This window comes from Talpa occidentalis, unplaced genomic scaffold, assembly GCF_014898055.3.
Source record: "Talpa occidentalis isolate TD23 unplaced genomic scaffold, MPIMG_talOcc4v2.1 talOcc4.13, whole genome shotgun sequence".
Taxonomy (NCBI): Eukaryota; Metazoa; Chordata; class Mammalia; order Eulipotyphla; family Talpidae; genus Talpa; species Talpa occidentalis.
Window position 1 is genome coordinate 351,552 of NW_023601322.1, and position 19,975 is coordinate 371,526.

At 57.3% G+C, this 19,975-nt stretch overlaps 1 protein-coding gene across 5 annotated transcripts in view; it reads right to left on the reverse strand.

Annotated features, from left to right (window-relative positions):
* Nucleotides 1-19,975, reverse strand: part of ATP9B (ATPase phospholipid transporting 9B (putative)) — an 89,840-nt gene that overhangs the window by 61,779 nt on the left and 8,086 nt on the right. For 3 of the 5 annotated variants that reach the window (XM_054693982.1, XM_054693981.1, XM_054693983.1), the window contains exons 1-6: nucleotides 16,960-17,067; nucleotides 14,737-14,910; nucleotides 10,696-10,846; nucleotides 8,097-8,210; nucleotides 6,435-6,543; nucleotides 3,534-3,592 (exon numbers count right to left, since the gene is read on the reverse strand). In XM_054693982.1, coding sequence (XP_054549957.1) covers nucleotides 3,534-3,592; nucleotides 6,435-6,543; nucleotides 8,097-8,210; nucleotides 10,696-10,846; nucleotides 14,737-14,910; nucleotides 16,960-17,033 — 681 coding nt within the window. In that variant the 5' untranslated portion in view covers nucleotides 17,034-17,067. Of the gene's footprint in view, nucleotides 1-3,533; nucleotides 3,593-6,434; nucleotides 6,544-8,096; nucleotides 8,211-10,695; nucleotides 10,847-14,736; nucleotides 14,911-16,959; nucleotides 17,068-17,100; nucleotides 17,304-19,975 lie in introns of those variants that run through there. The other 2 variants (XM_037508389.2, XM_037508388.2) reach the window with 2 other exon arrangements.

Here is a 19,975-nt window from a genome sequence, read left to right on the forward strand (position 1 = left end):
TCTCTATTACGTCCAGCAGACACATCTGTGTTTCTTCCTTCCCGGTCCCTTCTCTTCTTTCTCTGCTTTCCTGAGACTAGCAGTGCCAGGGGGACGAAGGGCTGGCTGCGCAGCGCCCTTGCCGGCCCCTGGCTGGCGGGAAGGACAGTGGTCAGGCTCTGCACCAGGCGTTATCCAAGCTGGCGCCTTTTTACGGATGCTCCCTGATCAACGTCACGTCAGGGCCCGGCGCTGGGACGGCCTGCTGCGTCTTCATCACGAGTGGGTGCTGACTCAGGACCATGCTCCCCGATTCATCTATGATCACGTGCTTTTTCTTTATTTTTAAAAAATATTTATTTATGCATACAAGAGCTGGGGTACAGACCAGAGGTGCGGGGGGGGGGGGTGAGAGGACTCCCCAGAGACAGAGTGGGGAACAGAACAGGTGGATCCACTGAAATCCACTGCTGAGGGGAGCAGCCGGGAGACAGGAGAGGTCTGCTGCGCCCTGTGGGTCACTCCCTGGCTAGAGATCGAACTCCTGCTGCAGAGGCTGGGACAGCATCATAGTGCTAAGACTTAATCCCTTGCACCACCAGGGAGGCCCGTCAAGTGGTTTTTCTTTAGCTCACTGACGTTGGGTAATTTCAGAATCCTGAGCCACCGTTTTTCAGCTCGCACGGCCACATCCACCCGGCCTGCGGTCTAGACACAGTGCGCGCTGCTGGGGTGCCTGCAAACCAGGTCACAACCCCATGCACGTCACAGAGACACGCTGCACCGGCTGCTGCAGCTTGGCGCCCATGGGCCCCACCAGACGCAGGGCTGCCGGAACACGCGTCACGGCGTGTGCGGGGCGCCACGACAGCGCTGGGCAGCAGCCACGCCAAGACCTCCTTTGGTTGTGCCGCGGGCCGCTCGCTGTATCACTGACGCCACCTGGAACGCCTTCTCGAGGTTTCAGCTTTCCTTTGCTGCAGTGTCTTTCCGGGGTCCGTGTAAGGATAACCCTGGGCTCCCCACCCGCGCTGGGGAGGGGTCCATCCTCAACTAGTTCCCAGGAGCTTCCATGTGAAATGACGCTGTTCTCTTTAAAGGTTTCTGGGAATTCTTCGGTGGAAACACCTGGACCTCGGGGGGCTCTGATGATGAGCTCAGCTCCGTAACCGGCTCTTGGACGCCTGAGCTGATGGCGCACTGTCAGCCGTGGTCCATGCTGCTGAGCCCCGCGTCCTCCGTGGCAGCAGCCCTGGGGACACCAGTGGAGCCGCCGTCCACGCTGAGCTTGGGGACCACGCCGGCCTTTCCAGCACTCATGCTGGGGCGCATCAATTTACTGATTATTGTGTGTCTGAGTCCCTATCCCCAGGGCAGTGGCTTCGCTCTTTGCTGTCCCTGCGTGCCTTGCTTCACGCTGCTCCTCTTGTCCAGTCCCCTGCAGGAGGAATCTGACTGCCGACGTGAAGCCTTTGCTGCTGTAACGAGGCCTCTCTGTGCTGCTCGGCTTGCACCCTGGACTCCGATGTTGGGTCGTCGTGGCCACGTGCGGGTCAGACTCTGGGGCACCAGGCCTGGCGAAGGAGCCTGCTGCCGTGATGTAACCCCCCTCAGTTTCCGGTGGCGACTTCGCTCTGAATGGCACTTCAGGGGTGTCGATCAAGACCCTCTTCCCGACTATGGTTACGTGGCAAATCATTTCCAGCCCCTGGCTCCTTCCACGTGGCCTGCCTAGAACAGCTTGCAGCTGGGTCCACCCTCCCCTGCCCGGCTCCTTCCTCATCCGCTTGCTGTCTCCGTCTGAGGGGATCGCTGACACCCGGGAGCCGCGAGCCCACATTTTGTGACTGTCCCTGCTGGGTCCCTCAAGTATCTTTCTCCTGCTCCTAGTGCCTGCCCTGGCCTGCGGCCCCGACCCCTCACAGCCCAGCAGTGCTCGTCCGGGTCAAGAAATACATGTGTAGTGGCGGGAAGGGTACAGGGCAGATTTCTACAACCCAAGCAGACCTGTAAAGGAGAGTCCTGGAGCCCTTGGTGGCTTTTATTCAGCTTTTACCAGGTATGCGGCAGGCACGGGTGTCGGGGGGCCGGGAGGCCTGCCCCTGGCGAGTCTTCACTCTTTCTGGGCTCTCCGGTGTCTCTCGTGGCCTCTGCTGCTCTGCTGGTGCTGCTCTCGTCTGGTGGTTTCTCTGATTCTGGTTCGCCAGGACTTATAAGGCGCCTTATGAGCCCAGTCTCAGCGCAGGCGCGCTCACTTAGGCATGCCCACTCCCCACGCTAGGTGCCCGCCATCAGGCATGCAAGCAGGACCGCAGAAAAGCCTGATAATCATCATCAATCCTGATGGCGGGAGGGCAGAAAAGCCTGATAATCACTTATCCTCCAACGTGGTAGACTCACCCGTTACATTGCTTAAAGTGCTTATTATAAATGATCTTTCAACCCAGCTATAAAAAAGAACAAACGTGTTGGTTTCTGAAGCAGGAACCAAGAGGGTTGGTGTGGGGCGCGAGGCTGTGTGTTAGGACGGCCTGCGGGGAGCCCGTGTGTGGGGGAGGGAGGCCTTACGCCCACAACAGCCCAGCTGTGAGCCTGGCGTCAGCCCCACTGCAGCGGAGGCAGGGCATGAAGGCCCCGAGGGCCGAGCCAGGAGGCCTTGCCAAGCTTCCATGCTCCCAGGCAGAGAGGAGAACTGGCGCGTGCTCACAGCACACGGCAGACATGCACGTGCACCACGTGCCCCTCCCTGGTCAGTGTCCCCACTGACACGCGCAGACGTGCACAGAGGGGTGCAGGTGCACCCCGCAGGGCAGAGACAGAGACCACCCCAAGAGCAATTGGGTCCAATTGGCAGCTCTGCAGCCAGACGACTGGACACAAAGCTGAGATGGGCGCAGTCGCTCCTGTGCCAACCCCGCGCAGAGACTCCGCCGGGCAGGGCCCCCGAGGGCCACCGTCTCAGGTACTGAGAGGCCCAGCGGGCAACACCCAGGAGGCTTCGTGCTCGTTGCCCCAGCCTCCCCCACGGTTGGGTTCTTCTCACACCCATCGAGGAGCGGCGACCCGCTGAGCCACCTTCAGGCAGGGCCCCCAGGAGGCAGCTGTGGCAGGCTCCAGCCCGCAGCAGCCTCTCCTGCAGGGCCCACACGATTTCTTTCCACTGCCCCATCACTCCTGTCTCTCCCCTTCTTGCATGTCTGAGCCCCAGGAACACCTGCTGACCGTGCTCGTCGGCCTGTGAAGGCAGCTCTGGACGGAGCGCTCAGCGGCCTGCAGGCGCCCACTCCCACGCCCTCTGGCCGATGAGACGAGTCTGATGATGCAGCATGAAGCAGTTACAGACCTTACATCAGACAGAGGCGACGTCACCTACATGCACCGTACGTCAGCAAAACAGAATATACAAAAATCCAAATTTTTCTTCCACGACATCAAACCTTACGAAAGGGACTTAAAACAAAACATCTCAAATTCCGTCAGATCAGCAGTTCCCCGCATCGGGCCAGCGTGCGCACGGGCGCGTGCAGGTCGAAAGTAGATGGAAACGTACGAACCTTTTCCACTATGATGAGGTCTCCGACCTGGATGTCTGAGCTCTGAACTCGCACTTTACCTTAAAGACAAAAGATGCACAATCAGCTCGGGGAGACGCGCTCGTTACACTCTACCTGACCGATGACAGTCTGATAACTTCAAAAACAAGCTAGACTTAGAGGTTTAAAATAAATTTCCTTCAAGAGACAGTCACTAGAAGGAATCACCTCCCAGCCAGCTCCCAAGGAGGCCGTGAAACACCCCAGCAAAGGAGGCACCGGGGATGCGCCAGCGCACCCTGGGGGACCTGCGCCACCCAACTGAGCCCGTGCCCCTCCGTGGCCAAGGAAGACGGAGCTGCCAGAACCTCACATCGCTGCGTGCGGCACTGACGGCACACACCTGCCCAGAGGATGTGAGCCGCAGGCAGAGCCACTCTCGCCCGGAGCTCCAGGGAGACAGGTCAGGACTAAGCCCACACTGAGGTTCCAAGTGTAGCAACGCAACATGACTCCTCAGTGTGGTAAACCGGCATTTTCTCCATCATCCCTCCGCGCCGAGCATGGAACAGTCAGGCTCTGAGGTCTTGCACCCCAAGGCACGGCCACGCGGCGCAGGGGAAATGCCGTCCCGCTGACCAGAAATAAGTGTGTCCAGCCCTTGCTCCGCCGACGTGGCAAGAAGGGCAAGTCCCCGACCGGCGCAGAGGCTGAGCTCACAGGGCACCCGAGGACGACCCAAGAGAAATACTGGTGATGGGGGTGGCAGCAGCGGGGGCTGAGCACACACTGTAGCCCTCCTGGATACACCCTGAGCATGCCTACCCACCTCGGTGTGGCCACAGAGGGCAAATGGGGTGTGTGTTCTTGCCTGACCCAGCCCTGTCTGCAAGGCCCTGGCATTGAACAAGCAGAATCTTTAAAAGCACAGTCGAGGGCCTCCCTGCTGGCCTGGGGTCAGTCTCAGGCTATTACCAATGCAGCCTGAGTTCCATCCCCAGCCAGGGAGTGACCCACATGGTGCCCTAGACCTCTCCAGTCTCCCTGCTCCCCCCTCAGCAGTGTGTCTCAGTGGATTCGCCTGCTCTGCTCTGCTTCCCACTCTATCTCTGAGGAGTTCTTACCCCCCCCCCACCTCTGGCCTGCACCCCAGGTCTTCTGTACATAAATAAAAATTCAAAAAAATACAACATAGTCCAGGACTGGCCTGGGCTGGAATCTCACGAGACCACAGAATGCCCTGACTACAGAGGGCACTGTGGACACCTGAGGCACTGGGTGTCACATGGCCAAGGGATGATCGCCACCCAGCACTGGGGTCGCACGCCTCTCGGCAGCAGCGTAGGTGCGTGACACCGACGTGGGGCCCAAGGTGGAGCAGTGACTCAGCGCCCCGTCGAATCAGGAGTTTTTGCAAAAGCTGCCAACAAGCAGGCCAATCTCTGTCCCCTGTCCCTGCCACCCACTCGAGAGTCAGGCAAATAGCAGCAGGAAGCTCCTACGGGAAGGGGGAGGAGCAGCAGCAAGTGTGGAGGATTCTGCTAGAACAGCGGCTCCGAAGGAAAGAGCGAGCAGGACACCAGGCCGGTGCTGGCCACGGTGCTCATCAGGACAGCGGTTGGTCCCGAGCAAAGCCTCGTCCAGAGATCAGCGCAGTGATCTGGAAGCGGCTTTTCCTCAAAAGAACACTCGAGACAGCGTTTCCAGCGTGTCCGCCCACGGGAGCCCACACCGCGTTGGGGCGAGGAGGGGCGCAGGTGTCAGACACTGGCAGACCCGCATCTCGCACTCCACAGTCACTGCGGCCTGGCCGGCGCACTCCACATCAGGGTGAACTGGCGAGCCACAGAGGCCAGGCGCTGGGTGCAGGGCCAGCAGGTGCCTCAGTGCCTCTTCTGGGGGGAGACCCACGGGCACTCAGCACACAGAAGCCGCCCCCATGGGGAGAGGCCATTTCTCACGGTACCAGCGATGGACCATTTTTTTAAAAAGACAAATTCTCAGTTGCTAGTAACATAAACCTAAGGCTCTCACAGCCCTCAGCCGGCGGTCACAGCCATGCACGCAGGCGACGCCCGCTGACCTCTCGCTGTGAGCCTGGGGGCCGCTGACCTCTTGCTGTGAGTCTGGGGGCCGCTGACCTCTCGCTGTGCGCCTGGGGGGCCCACTGACCTCTCGCTGTGCGCCTGAGGGGGCGCTGACCTCTCGCTGTGAGCCTGGGGGGGGCGCTGACCTCTCGCTGTGAGCCTGGGGGGGCGCCGACCTCTCGCTGTGAGCCTGGGGGCCCGCTGACCTCTCGCTGTGAGCCTGGCGGGGCGCTGACCTCTCGCTGTGAGCCTGGGGGGCGCTGACCTCTCGCTGTGAGCCTGGGGGGGCGCTGACCTCTCGCTGTGAGCCTGGGGGGGCGCTGACCTCTCGCTGTGAGCCTGGGGGGGCGCTGACCTCTCGCTGTGAGCCTGGGGGGGCGCTGACCTCTCGCTGTGAGCCTGGGGGGCGCTGACCTCTCGCTGTGAGCCTGGGGGCCTGCTGACCTCTCGCTGTGAGCCTGGCGGGGCGCTGACCTCTCGCTGTGAGCCTGGGGGGGCGCTGACCTCTCGCTGTGAGCCTGGGGGCCCGCTGACCTCTCGCTGTGAGCCTGGGGGGGCGCCGACCTCTCGCTGTGAGCCTGGGGGCCCGCTGACCTCTCGCTGTGAGCCTGGCGGGGCGCTGACCTCTCGCTGTGAGCCTGGGGGGGCGCTGACCTCTCGCTGTGAGCCTGGGGGCCCGCTGACCTCTCGCTGTGAGCCTGGGGGGGCGCTGACCTCTCGCTGTGAGCCTGGGGGCCCGCTGACCTCTCACTGTGAGCCTGGGGGGGCGCTGACCTCTCACTATGAGCCTGGGGGGCTGCTGACCTCTCACTATGAGCCTGGGGGGCCCGCTGACCTCTCACTGTGAGCTTGCTGTAGAGCTGTGAGTTCACTTCTTTATCTCGCCGAAAGCGCCGGAATTCATCAATCGCTTCCCTGGTGATAGTAACAGCCAAGACAAATCCCTGTTACAAAAATAAAAGAAGGCACTTGAGAAAACCAGACTTTAACAAAAATGGGAAAATTCTTTTATTATTTCGTATTACTTCCACCCTCAATTTATATTAGCTTTAAAACATAAAATTAATGAAAACAAAGGAAAAAGACAAAATGTAATGATGAAACACTACAAAACATAATAAATGCACAAGTGAAAGGTTTACATTTCGACCAAGCCCCAGGCCCCCGTGTGGCCTTCTCCCGCACCCCGGGGCCCCAGCCCTTCCAGCGCAGTCCACCTGCAACACGCAGGCGCCTCCAACCCCCTGCGCTCCACCAAGGCCAAGCCGCTGCAGCCCAGGCCCTCTGCTCCCGTGGCTCCCCAACCTGCCACTCTTGGCCCTGGGCAGCACCTGCCCACCCGCCTCCCCGGTCACTCAGGTGAGGCTCACACCAGCCCCTCAGAAAGGCTTCCTCTGGAAACCACCCCTCCTTCTCTACCCCTCATCCTGTCTTCAGGGCTTTATGGCCGGCACCTGGCATCACGGCTCCACTGCCACACTCTCTCCGCCAGGACAGAAACCCTTTCGGGGAGGGCTGTCCCGCCAGGAGCCAGTACGGCGCAGAGGCGGCGGATGCGAATGAAGACCGGTGACACAGTGCATCATTCTCCACGTATCCGAACCCTATCTGCGTGCATGGAACACGAGCCCTTCGGGCTTCGCTGCACACTGCCTGTCACCCGGCCCCCTGCTAAAGCACAAATGACTGGTCATCAGGGACAGACACGGGTGTCTGAGCCCAGTCACCATTTCCTGAGGGTAAATTCTTCCAATAAAGATGCTGAGTCTGCTTTAAGCTCCCCGAACCCCATCGTCAGCTCTCCTGCTGGTGGAGGCCAGGTCAGCGCCCCGCCCAGCATAGCTGTCCACCCCCTGCCCCCGGGGCTCGCCTTGCACCGTGTCACATTCAGGATCACTTGCGTTTGCTCAAGGCCACCCCACGTGGAGACAAGCCCACCTCGTGCGCACGCCCAGGCCCGCTCTTGCAGAGGGACGCCCTGCTGCAGGCTTCCGGGGGCCCACACCGGCAAGGCTGCCCAGAGCCTGCAGGCCAAGAGGGACGTGGTGCGCTTCTCCAGGCGAAGGGAGAAAGCCGCCGGGAGCCGCCCACAAGCAGCCCCAAACCACCCGCACGGCCTAGGCTCAGAGGAGAAACATTCGAGCACCATTTGCTTTTCCAAATGTTCACACGCCAAGTCCAGAATGGCCTGGACGGCCCTGAGGGGCTGTGGGGCCTGACCGCTGGCCACGGGGAGGGCCTGCTGGGACCACGGGCCGTCCGGAGAGCCCAGAGCAGGTCCAGCAGTGAAGGCTTTGGAGGCCGCGGCACCCATGAGGTACAGGCTGGTCTCTGCAGCAGCAAAGACCTCCTGGCACTCTGTAAATCTTGTACATTCCATGATACACAGTGACAGTATTTTGTTTTTAAAATTCTACCAGTTTATCTCAACTCTTAAAACTATAATATAAATACTTAATAATTAATTTAACTTAATTTTAAAAATCTTTTCTTTTACCAGAGGAGCCCAGTAGGTGTAGAGATAGCCTATTTTCAATGCTGGCACAAACTGTGAGCAGGAGACTACCAGAAAATAGAGGTTCAAGAAAAACTTGAACTGTTCATACAAAACCTACAAAGGAAAAGAAAAAATTAACACATTTCTCCAAGGAAAATCTTCAATACTTCAATTAGGTCATCAAAATCAGCACGGTAACTACACTTCCACCAGTGATGAGGCCGTCCTCTGAGTCACACAAAACGTAACGATTCTGACACCGGCTCTCCAAACACTGAACCGCACAGGGAGCGGCCAAGGCACCCCCAAGATATATTTGAAAGAATTTTTTTAAAAAGGGAATTAGAACTTTCAACTATGTTAAAAGTATCCTCTAAAAGCTTTTGATTTGTGTGCGATTTCCTGGGTTCGCCACACACATCCTCTGTAAGTCAAAAAAATGAGGCAGCAAAAGCTTCCCACGTCAGCACGGAGCAGGCACACACGCCCAAGGCGCGTCTGACGACACCCCAGGAAGCCTGACGATGGAAAAGGGGTTGCAACCATGTATTTTTGAAATGGCATAGAGCAAGCCAGTCACGCTTTCCTAACCTCCTGAAATTATTTCATCCCCTCAGAGTAGGAAAAAAAGGGACACATTATACAAATTTGTACATGTTAGACCAATTTTCAGGAAGACAGACAGCTATGTATTACTAATCTCTGGATAACTGATCTTCAACGATATTTTTAAATATAAATACCATCAATCATTAAAATTACAGGAATGTAAATCCTGCAGGCTTTGTTTTTGATTTTTAATTCAAATAAAATCACTTTTATAGAAGAAAGCCCAAGATCTAGCATATTATAGACTTCAATTTACAAACAAATGATTAGATTTTTAAACTGAAAACCAAAACGGAACAATACTCATGTTTGTAGACGAGAATAAGTCTGCAGCACGCTACAACGAGAGGGGAACTTACAAACTTGCAAATGAAAATCTCCTTGATGCTTTTTTTTATGCAACTGAAGGTATGGAAATTTTAACAAGAGCAGAGCAATGGGTTAAGTACTTATTGTTGACTTAGAGAGTGGATAATAAAGTTATCTGCATCATCATACATTATGTGTGTGACTGAAAAATCGGTTACATTGATAACACGTTTATATTCATAATCATGTTCAATTGCTGTCTAAAAATGTTTTGAATCATTTCATAAATTAATCTCAGCAGGAGAGAAAGCTCTCTTTTTCCTCAGTGATTTCTTTAAAATCTCAGTTAGCATAAATTATATCTATTAGCAATTCAGAAATTGCCATTCGTGCTAAAAATGGCATAGAATTCCTACTGTGCAATTACCAAATGTTTCTAAAATACTACGTTTTAGATGAAAAGACTAATTTAAGAGACAATCTAAGAAAAAATTCATCCAGGGGGTGATAGTTGCAGAGACACACCAACAGGTATGTTGAGGGCTCCGCGGTGTGGGCAGGCGGTGCGGGCTGCTTGGGGCAGAGCTGAGCGGCACTGCCGGCCTCAGACACTGAATCAATACTTCCCCGTCTGCCTAATGCACCGGCGACCTTCAGGAAAACGCACAGTGCTGAGCCAATCTGAGCGCGTTTAATAATTCAAACCTGAGAGGAAAACAGGAGCTTCATTCAATAAAGATGAGAATATTTATCTGCCTAAGGACGGCTTACGTTTTATTGTCCTGACACAAGATCTGTGCTTGAATCGCAGAGCCCGGGGTTTGGGGTTTCAGGGATGGTGCCTGCGCGAGAGCCGGCGCTCGCCGCCCCGCGGGGGACGGCGGCAGAAGCAGCACCAGGGTGGCATCGCGCTGATGTCACTCAAAACACTGGAGCAGAGCGGCCCTTGTTTCACACGTCAGGGTTTTCTTGTAAAAAAGCATGCGTGCGCTAATCCCGGCAGCAGGTCAAAATCTTCATGCAGAAACATAATGTGTACCTTCTTGCTTTTGCCTTTAGAGACAGATCTGTCTAGAAGAAGAGGGAACAAGCCACAGAGCCCAAAAATGGCTCAACTATTCTAAATACACGCAGGCTTGGCTTTGTCATCTAAGCCAGGACGATCGCTAGCAACAAAAGTCATATTTAATTTCAGTGCTAAATTTAGCTTAACACCTAATTAAAGATTACGTGACGACGTGTCAAGGCCTGAAACGTGTACGGGAGGAGAGGAGAGCTCTGGAAACGCTTCCAGATGCCACGCCTGTGCAAACAGTTCTCGCCCTTCCATCATGACACTCCCTGACTGCTGCAGACACGACCTTCAACTTCCCCTCCACCTTTCCAGCGGGTCGCAACTTACGGCTTGGCTTCTGATCATTTTAGTTAGCTTTATTTCTTTCTATAATGTGGACATGAATATGTTTATCGAGCGCTGCAGGCAGCAGTGACACGGTCGTCGTCCTCGACCGAGCTATGCGGACGCGGATGTGCACGTGGACTGCTGACAACAGCCTGGAACACGATGGCCCGAAAGCAAAAGGATGCGACACGGTCAACATGGGTGAAAATTCAGAAACACAAAAACAGGAACGAAGCCAACACCCTCCCGGCCAGCCCGGCCCCAGGAACGGAGTCTTACCCCGGGGATGAAGGTGAATACGTTGTACTTTTGGTTTTTTATAGAATTCCCGGGATGCTTTTCTTCACACTTCTCGGGACATCCCAGCCATACCGTGCGAGCCTTCAGTTCCCTTTTCCTTTGACAAATATGCATCAGCCAATCACAGCAACTGCATGAAACAAAATGTACACATTGCACGTGCTTTCTAAAAAGGCTTTTAAATAGTTCTAGAATTCAGAGAAAAAGCTGTTCACATCCACATTTGTCAGACACCCGGTAACACACCCAACGCTAATTTGTTGGGGTTTTCTTAAAACAGGTCCGTCAGCTAGATTTGAATGAGACGTGTGCGTGCTGTGAGGCCCAGGACATGGGGAATCACAGCCCCGCGGAGGGGCTCTTCCTGGCAAGTGAAACCCACACACCTCAGCTGGGCCCCGAGGAAGGTGCCGCCCCCACTAGTGGCGACTTTCCACGCCGCTCAGTGGGGCCCCGAGGCTCTCTGGCACCCGATTTGGCCAGCGGTGGAGGCTCGGAGACTCCAGGGAGTCCAGGCCCCACCTTTTCTCTCCAAAAGGTGACATTTCCAGTCACAGCAAAACCAGAATTAAGACTATGGCTCAGCTCACTACGCTGAAAGGACACCGGCAAGGGCCACAGCGGAGGCAGGAAAGGCCCGACCACACTCCACGCAGCTGCCCCGTCCACGCAGCGAGGCTCTGAATCCTGAGTCTAGCTTGGTGCCGACATCGCCAGCTCTAGCACGTCCCCTTCCTTGACATCCAAACCATCATTTCTGGATAGTTTCCAGAGGGACAGTTTTACTTAAAATACTTCAGAAAATGATTAAAAGGCATACAACTTAGGTCTATTAGACATAACGTTATCATGAATTTATAAACCTCAGGGTGAAAAATTCGGTCAATTCAAATTTCCAAAGTAGAAAGACGCAGGACGGCTTATTAAGGGAAGCTGTTCAATTTCTCCTTCTTACTGTAGTCGCGGCCAGGACAGCAAGTCGGGGCGGAAGGCAGGAACCCGGACTTCACGGGGCAAAGCAAGCTCAGGAGTGAGCGTGAGCCTGCGGTGATGGCTGTCTGAGAAGGAGCCGACATGGAGATCCAGACGTGGCTCCTGTGGGCACCACCTTCACGCTGCCTCTGACCTCCCTGGGCAAGCCCTGTACCCAGGCCCTGTCAGGCCCCAGGCCGAGCGTAGGTGTCGGTGCCCCTGGGAATGCCTGCCCAGCCTGGGCTGCGCTCAGGACCTCTCCGGTAGGGAAGGCCGGGGCGCGCCCTGTGACCGCCTGCACTGTGCGCGCTGCTGCCCGGCCGCCGTCGGGGACATGAGGGCCAGGGTCATGCCAGGGCCAGCGTCCACGCCAAGTCCATACCTCCTCCGTGGGCGAGGCTCCCACCGGCAGCACCACGCCCCACGTGGGCCCCGCCTCACACTCAGTGAACCCTAAACTTACACCGAGGCCGAAAGCACAAATGTCCAACAGTTTATTAATATTTTCTCTCTCAGCCTGTGTAGACCTCGACCAGACTTTCCGCTGCTGCGCGCCCAGGGAAACGGAGGGTGGCAGCCCGGGGGCTTCCACCCACCACAGACCGGCCACCACGCCAGGAAGCGCAGGCGTGAGGCTCAGAGACGGGCCGGGGCGCCACTGGAACCGCCGACGGACATGCAGGCAGAAAGGGAGTCACGGGCTTGAGCGCCCGAAGGAACGAGAACGCTTACCATGGGCGCAGAGCAGACGGGTAAAAAATTATGGGCAACTTTTGAGGGCAAAGTAATGCGAGTAAAATATGCGGCAAATAATGACGAGTGAGGAGGACCAAAGTGACGTCTGTGGAAGAAAATAACCAAGAGCTTTCCCAGGTAGCGCCTCTGCGCGCGCTGAACACCTCTGCCTCAGCGCCCCGCCCCGCCCCGGCCACCGAGCCCCGCCCCGGCAGTGCGGACAGGCCTGCTCCTGGGGAAGCTGAAGACCAGCAGCTTTCCAAGGATGTGTGGGGGCCACAGTCCGTGAACCTGGACAGAGCATCTTTACTTCCCAGACCCTGTTCACAGCAGCCGGCCAGGTGCCCCCCAGCAGCCACCCGGATGCCTGGCAGGCGGTGCCCGGCAACAGGACAGGCTGGGGCAGAGGTGAGTCGCACCTGGTGCAAGAACACGCCGCCTGCGGCAGTTACGCCGAAAACGCGAGAAAACAGAAGCAAACGAACTAACAAATCACAACAAAAATAATTCTTAGACTGCAAAAAAAAAAAAAACAACAGTTGCCAAGAGGCAGGCAGAGAGCGGGGTGGGGATAAGGATGGGGCGACCACGCTGGCACCGGGACTCGGCCGGGCGGCGAGCTGCTCCTGGAGTCCGTCCACACTTCCCACAGCGAACCAAACCTACCGTCCTCTAACAGCAAAAACTATGGGAAGTAACCGTAAATCAATAAAATTGTAATTAAAAACTGAAAAGATAAATTCCTTGAAAAGCACGAAACGCAACGGACACAAAAGCAAAAACAATCTGCTAAAAAACTAATTCTAGCATTGACTACGTGCCCCAAAGAACACTCCAGAAAAGCTATTTAAACTAGAAAATACTGGGCCTCCCTGGTGGCGCAGCCGGTTGAGTGCAGCGCTGTGAAGCTGTCCGCAGCCTCTGCAGTACAAGTTCGATCCCTGGCCAGGGAGCTGACTCACACGGCGCAGCAGACCTCTCCTGTCTCCCCGCTGCTCCCCTCAGCAGTGGGTTTCAGTGGATCTGCCTGTCCTGCTCCCCGCTCTGTCTCCGGGGAATCCTCTCACCCTCCTGCGCATCTGGCCTGTACCCCAGCTCTTGTATAAAAATAAATAAATTTTAAAAAAAGAAATAAACTAGAAAATACTTTCAAAACAGTTATTAAATCTGTATCACAATTCTGCAACTGCCGAGTCACTGACCACGAGTCCCCTCTTCCTATGAAAGGCTCCGTACACGAGAGATGAGAGCGCCTTAGCTCAGGCCGACAGGGGCTGGAGGCAGGAAGCTTCTCCGCCTCGGCTCCCAGCCTCTGATGTCCACCCCTGAGGGACTTCTCGGGAGCCCAAGCCCACCCCATGCTGCTGGACCCCCTCACAAGCTGACCCAGAAATCAAATCAGTTATAAAAACATCTCTCTGGGGCAGCCTCGCTGGCAGCCTAGGGGCTGAGTCTCAGCACCTCCTCGAGGGCCTCCACAGCAAAGCGGCCTTAGTGTGACACCGGCCAGGGAGCAGCCCACAGGGCGCCGCAGGCCTCTCCAGTATCCCCGCTGCACCCCACAGCAATGACTCTCTGCTCCCCACTCTGTCTCTGGGGAGTCCTCTCACCCCCACCTCTGGCCTGCGCCCCGGTCCTTGTGTGCATAAAGAAATAAAAATTAAAATCTTACACTAAGGGAATAATTCTTAAAAGAAAGCCTCGCTGCAAACTCCCAAAGGGAGCGCGCAGGACACCGGACACCTGCACTCCATGGTCACCCCCTTCCTGGCGGGCAGGAGCATGTGGCCCCGGGCAACAAGACAAGGGGATGCCCCAGGAGCGCGAGAATCTGACGTGCTCCCTCCAGGCAGGGTCGGTGCTGCGACCGCATCCTGGGTCCTGGGCCGGCTGCTGGCAGAAGTGCAGCGCCCCCGACACGAGGGACCCCCCGGGCGCCCCCATCATGGTGAGGAGACCCACCTGTAGGCCGTCAGCTCACGCCTACCACTCGCAGGGGCCTCCTCCCGCTCGGGGGCCCACTCACTTGGCGGTGCCTCTTCCCAGGGCCGGTGCTGCCATCAGACCCGACACAGCCGCCGCCCGGGGCTGCCGCGGCGCCCAGCACAGGAGCTCGGAGCAGCCGGAACAAGCTCTCTCACGCACTGATGGCAAATCGCATATTTTCTCCGCTTCCAAACATCAAATGGCCGCATAGCCATCTTGCGGTTCGGCCTGCTCCACGCCATCTGGGTCACCTCCCCCCCCCCCCCGCCCCCCGCCAGAAGCTGAGCTCCCGGATCACACATGGCGCACTCGGGGGCGGTGACGAACCTGGCACAGAGGGACCTCCAGCCCCCACAGACGAGCCACTCCAGGCCGCGTCTCCTGTGGGCGACCCTCGCCCGTGGCAGCGTGTGATAGTCACTCTCGTCGTTCTCGAAGCCTTCTTCAGACATCATGAGCGGCATTTCATCCAAGTGGGCTGACTCCTCTTCGAGCCGGAACCTGTGGAGGCAAGAAGAGTAGGCTGAGGCAGGAAGCCGTGCGCGGCACTGCGAGGGCTCTGCGCCAGGTAGGCGCTGTCACACGGCCGTGGGGCGCCCCCCTCACGGCCTCGAGCTAGCCATCCCGCGACCCGCCCCGCCGGCAGCTGCTCCGCAGGCGGAACCGGCGATGCTCTGCGGGGCCTCCCCGCAGCTCCATCCTGACGGGAAGGTCAGCACCACGGTCCGCCCGCCCGCCGCCCCCTCGAGAACATCACGACCCGCAGCAGGAGCAGAGCAGTGGGCTTCCCGGTCACCCCGACACCGCGTGTGACACGCTGGCGGAAGGGGGAGACGTTCCACCAGCTTCCCACCCACCAGTCAGAATCACACGCGGTGGAGATGGGCACGCAGGGTCTGCTGCAGGGTGGGCAGAACCGCCCAGCTCCCCTCCCCCTGCCCTGGTGTGGCTGCGCCTCGTTCCCAACGTGCTGCGCAGGCCGCGAGCACCCGGCAGCTGCAGCTCAGACGGGGCTCTGAGCCGGGGACGCGGGTGCGGGCGGGCCCTCCCCTCCCCTCCCGGCAGGTGCAGAGAACAAAGCCGGGAGCAGGCTGGGCCTGGAGGCGCCGCCCGCACGGGGCTGAGGGAGCCTGCGGCCCCAACCTGCCAGTTCAAGGGTGCCATGACCAAGCACACGCAGCATCTGCAGGAGGCTGGTGAGACCCAGAGGCCACGAGATAATCCCCGAGGCCTCATGGGTGTGCCCCAAGCTCGTCCACGCGCAGACGGGGATAGAGCCGGGCTCGAGAGCAAGGAAGACCCTCGACAAGTGATAATCGCGTCATGAAACAGACAGCGGGTGGCTGAGAGCAGCCAGCAGGACCACACCCCGTGAGACACGGACGAGTATTACAGAAAGGAACAGAAGAGACTCGAAGCAAAGGTCTGACGTTCACAACCCTGGGATCCTAGAAAAGCGGATTAGGACAGAAAAATATTTCAAGCAACAGTGGGTAAGACCGTCCCAGAGCTGCTGAGAGACTAAGTCACTGACAGAGGCGGCTCCGACCCGGGACAGGAGGCCGCAGGAGACGCCCAGCGCGCGGCCGTCAGCCGGGAGCAGAGCCGGTGACAGCGCGGTAGCGCCGGGCTGACCCTGCGGCCGGGCTGTGGGGAGGGACGAGGCGGGGGAGGCCGCGTGGGGAGCCCTGACAGCGAAGGGCCGTCGGCCCAGGGATCCAGGGTGGCAAAAGGGTCGTCTGGATGCGCAGATGGGAACCCGGTTGGCACCGCCGGTCTGCTCAGAAGACGCTACACATGCCCAGTCCCAGGGTGAGAAAAGGTCACCAGCCGGAGGCCAGAGCTCAGGGGTGAGGAGAGAGCAGTGCCAGGGCCTGCACAGCGCGTGCGGCAGGGCCCAGGCGCATGGCAGGGGTACCCGGTGGACAGGGCTGGGCAGCCTACAGAGCGGGGCCTCGGGGATTCTCTGGGCGGGCGGGGTGGGGCCCCAGCCCCAGGTGCCAGTGGGGCCCCAACACCCCAGCCGGGCCAGCCAAGACGGCTCCAGACATCAGCACTTGTCACCTAGAGGGCAAAAAACCCCTCTAGAAGAAATAAAAATAATGACAACTAATTAAATGTAATGTCATGGGCATATGACATGCAAAGCCCGGAGGCAGAGCTGGGAAGCTGAGCGTGCAGAGGAAGCAAGGCTGCGCCTCGAGGCAGGGAGAGCACAGCCCGCAGGCGAGGGGGCCGAGGCAGGAGGAGAGGGCCACGCCGCGAGTCCCACCCCGACCAGCGCCAACGCCTCGGAAGGCTGCCCGGGTCCAGCCGCAGACGGAAGCACAAGGGCACCGGGAGGCCTTGACTCCTCTCAGCAACTGACAGGAGAAAAGACACGCGACAAGGGGCCTCCCTGGCAGCACAGGGGTTGGGTCTCAGCACTATGAGGCTACTGGCAGCCACCAAGGCCTGAGTTCGATCCCCAGCCAGGGAGCTACCTACAGGGCGCAGCAGACCTCTCCTGTCTCCCTGCTGCCCCCTCAGCAGTGGATTTCAGTGGCTCACCTGTTCCCCACTCTGTCTCTGGGGAGTCCTCTCAAGCCCGCACCTCTGGCCTGCACCCCAGCTCTTGTGTGCATAAAGGAAAATAAATATTAAAAGAAAATACAGGTGAGGGGGGGGGGGGGGCGGTGGTGCTGAACCCACCTCTATTTCGAGCCACCTGCTCCACCAGATCAAAGGACACTCATTTTAGCCTCTTTGTAGAACCTTCTACAAATAGTTGCAATCACTATCGCCATCACACAGAACAGCCCAGCAATCAGCACTTGTCATGACCGTTGGTCTAGACAAAAAAAAAATGACACGATCTATAAAATAACCGACCTAAAGCAGAGTATTTTTCCTGATAAAAATTCCTTTTTCCTTACTTCTCTGTGTAAGATTACGCCTCTTAAGACAGCCAACCAGAAAATGAATATTTATACAGAATGTGATTGAAATTCAAAAACCGCTGAAATATAATATAGCAGAAAGCGGGATTTTTACTCTCTTTCATTACGTTCTCTCGGCGATTGTGCTGCATCTTAGCAAGTCACCAGCCCGTCAAGCGCGGTGCTGGGGGAGCAGAGTCTGCAGGATAATGACGGTGAGCAGCCCGCTCCCCGGCCGCGACTTCAGAAAGGGCCTCTGAACTGGCAAGCAATTCATTCCATTCCAAAGCAATTTTCCTATTGTATTGAAAATTTTACCTCACTATTTAAAAACAATAAGATGATGAATAATGGATTTTTCCAGAGACAGGACAAGCAGAGAATCTTAAGTGTCTTTGTTGCCTGGTGTCATACACACTTAATTGGTTTGTCACTCAAGAAAAATCAACGTTTCCAGCAATTAAGTATAATTCTGGAAACATATTTTTAAAACGAGTAAAAACAACGCGAACAAAGACGACAGAAAGGAGGCTGCGGAAGCCTCAGCCCGCCGCCCGGGGACGGGGCCCGGCCGCACCCCCGAGAGGCCGGCGCGAGGCGGCAGCAGGTCGGTCCAGTAACCAGCTCCGGCTCCGTCCGGACCTGAAGGCTCTAACGGCTCCACTGCTTCCGTTTCCACGAGAAACATTCTTGAAGTGAACTGACCTTAGAGGAGAATCACGTTAAAAGAGGCCTCAGGCTCAAACCTACTTTGGGAAAATGAAACGTCGCCTCCGGCCTGCGGGCACCGGCGGAGGAGAGAGAGGCGGCCACGCGCTCGAGGGAAGAGTCAACGCAGGGGAGCCAGGGCCCCCCACCGGGAGGTGCAGAGTGGGGAGCCGCTGGCTCCCCGGTAGCCACACAGGGGCAAGAGCCAGTCGGCAGCCCCGGCGCTCAGGGGGTCCCCGTGAGACAGGGCAAGCTAGGGTTGTTAGGCAGTTTTAGGGACAGTGCAGGAGGGGACCTCTGAAAAATTTAGGGAGGCTTCAGAGATAAGGACGAGCAAGGGAAAGTAACCCATTCCGTTAGGAAAAACAAACATGCCAGGACCAAGGACAACATTGTTAACGCTGGTCCCGGTTTCCTTCGGGTGGGAAAGGGAGGCGGAGATCGGAGACATGGAGCGTGGTTTCATTTATGGTCCCATTAGAAGGGCAGCTGTTTAGCTTCAATGCAGGGATGTCCACCCAGAGGACTGGGCCGTAAATTTAAAGATGCAACAAATGGGGAAAGAGAAAGCTGCTAGATAAGGAACGTGAAGATCCCCCGCTCAGTAGCAAATGAAGTGAGACAGCCGAGAACTGACCCATCACAGAGAGACGGGGGCAGCTTTAGAATAATCAGGGAAAGAAAGTCTATATTCCCTGAGACACGACTCTGCTTTGGCTTCCCTGCCCCTCCCAGGCCTGGTTCCCTGGCCTGGGAGTCCCACTTTATTTCTGCTCTTTTCCTCCTCAATAAACTTTTCCTTCTTCTAAACAAACCTGCCTTTGCTCGCTTGCTGGCCTGAGCGTCTGCGAAGTTCCTGCTGCGGCTTCGTGAGACACCAACCCGTGGGGGCCTAGTGGCCGGGGCTCAGCGCTGCCCTGCAGCCTGGGATCCATTCCTGGCTGAGAGACTAGGCCTGACAATTCCGGTATCACCCGGTGGACCAGGCGGTGGCCAGAGCCCCCACCCCCCCACCCCCCCACCACAGTGCGCGGGGAGACCCCGGGACAGATGCCGCCCTGCGCCGCGTGGCCTGAGGCGAGCTCCCGAGGCTGAGCCGCAGAGGCTGAATCGTGCAAAGACGCCAGCCACGGAATGAAGACCCGCGGCCCGGCAGCCAGACCCGCAGCCTCTTGCAGCTGCCCCTGCCGCTGTACAGAATGCCGTGAAACATTCCCGATCCGGCAGGCGTAGGAACGTCACAGACTCGCGAGAGCCAGGCCCTCCTCCAGGGAATTCTTACAGACCTTAAGACTAGTCCAAGCAGTCCTGGGCAGCCTGGCCAGCGCTGAACCATCTGCACTTTCGAAGAGCTTGAAAATCGTAGCTGTCATAGCGAAGGAAAGTTTCACCCTCTAACTAGCATTTATTAGCTCATCACTATAACCGCAAAATTTTTAAGATTTGGAGAAAAGTGTGTATGACTAAGGCAAAAGCCAGCACTCAAGACACGCGCTGTCCCCGCAAGACCCTCAGCAGCGGCTGCGAGACCAACTCACAGCAGCCCGGAGTCCTGCAGGGCCACAGGCCGACCGGCCGGTCTGCGGTCACGTCTTTGAAGGCCCACAGAAGCGGGCGCGGGAGGGGGCTGGGGTGTTCTCACTCGGTCCCTGGGTGCTGTTCTGGGAACACACTCAGGTACTGAATCTTACACTTTCTTTTCTTTTCTTTTTCTAAAAAAATTAATTAATACAAGAACTGGGGAACAGGCCAGAGGTGTGGGGGGGTGAGAGGACTCACCAGAGACAGAGCGGGGAGCAGAACAGGCAGAGCTACTGAAGTACACTGCGGAGGGGAGCAGCGGGGAGGCAGGAGAGGTCTGCCGCGCCATGTGGGTAGCTCCCTGGCCGGCTGGGGATGGAACTCATGCTGCAGAGGCTGTGGACTGCCTCACAGTGCTG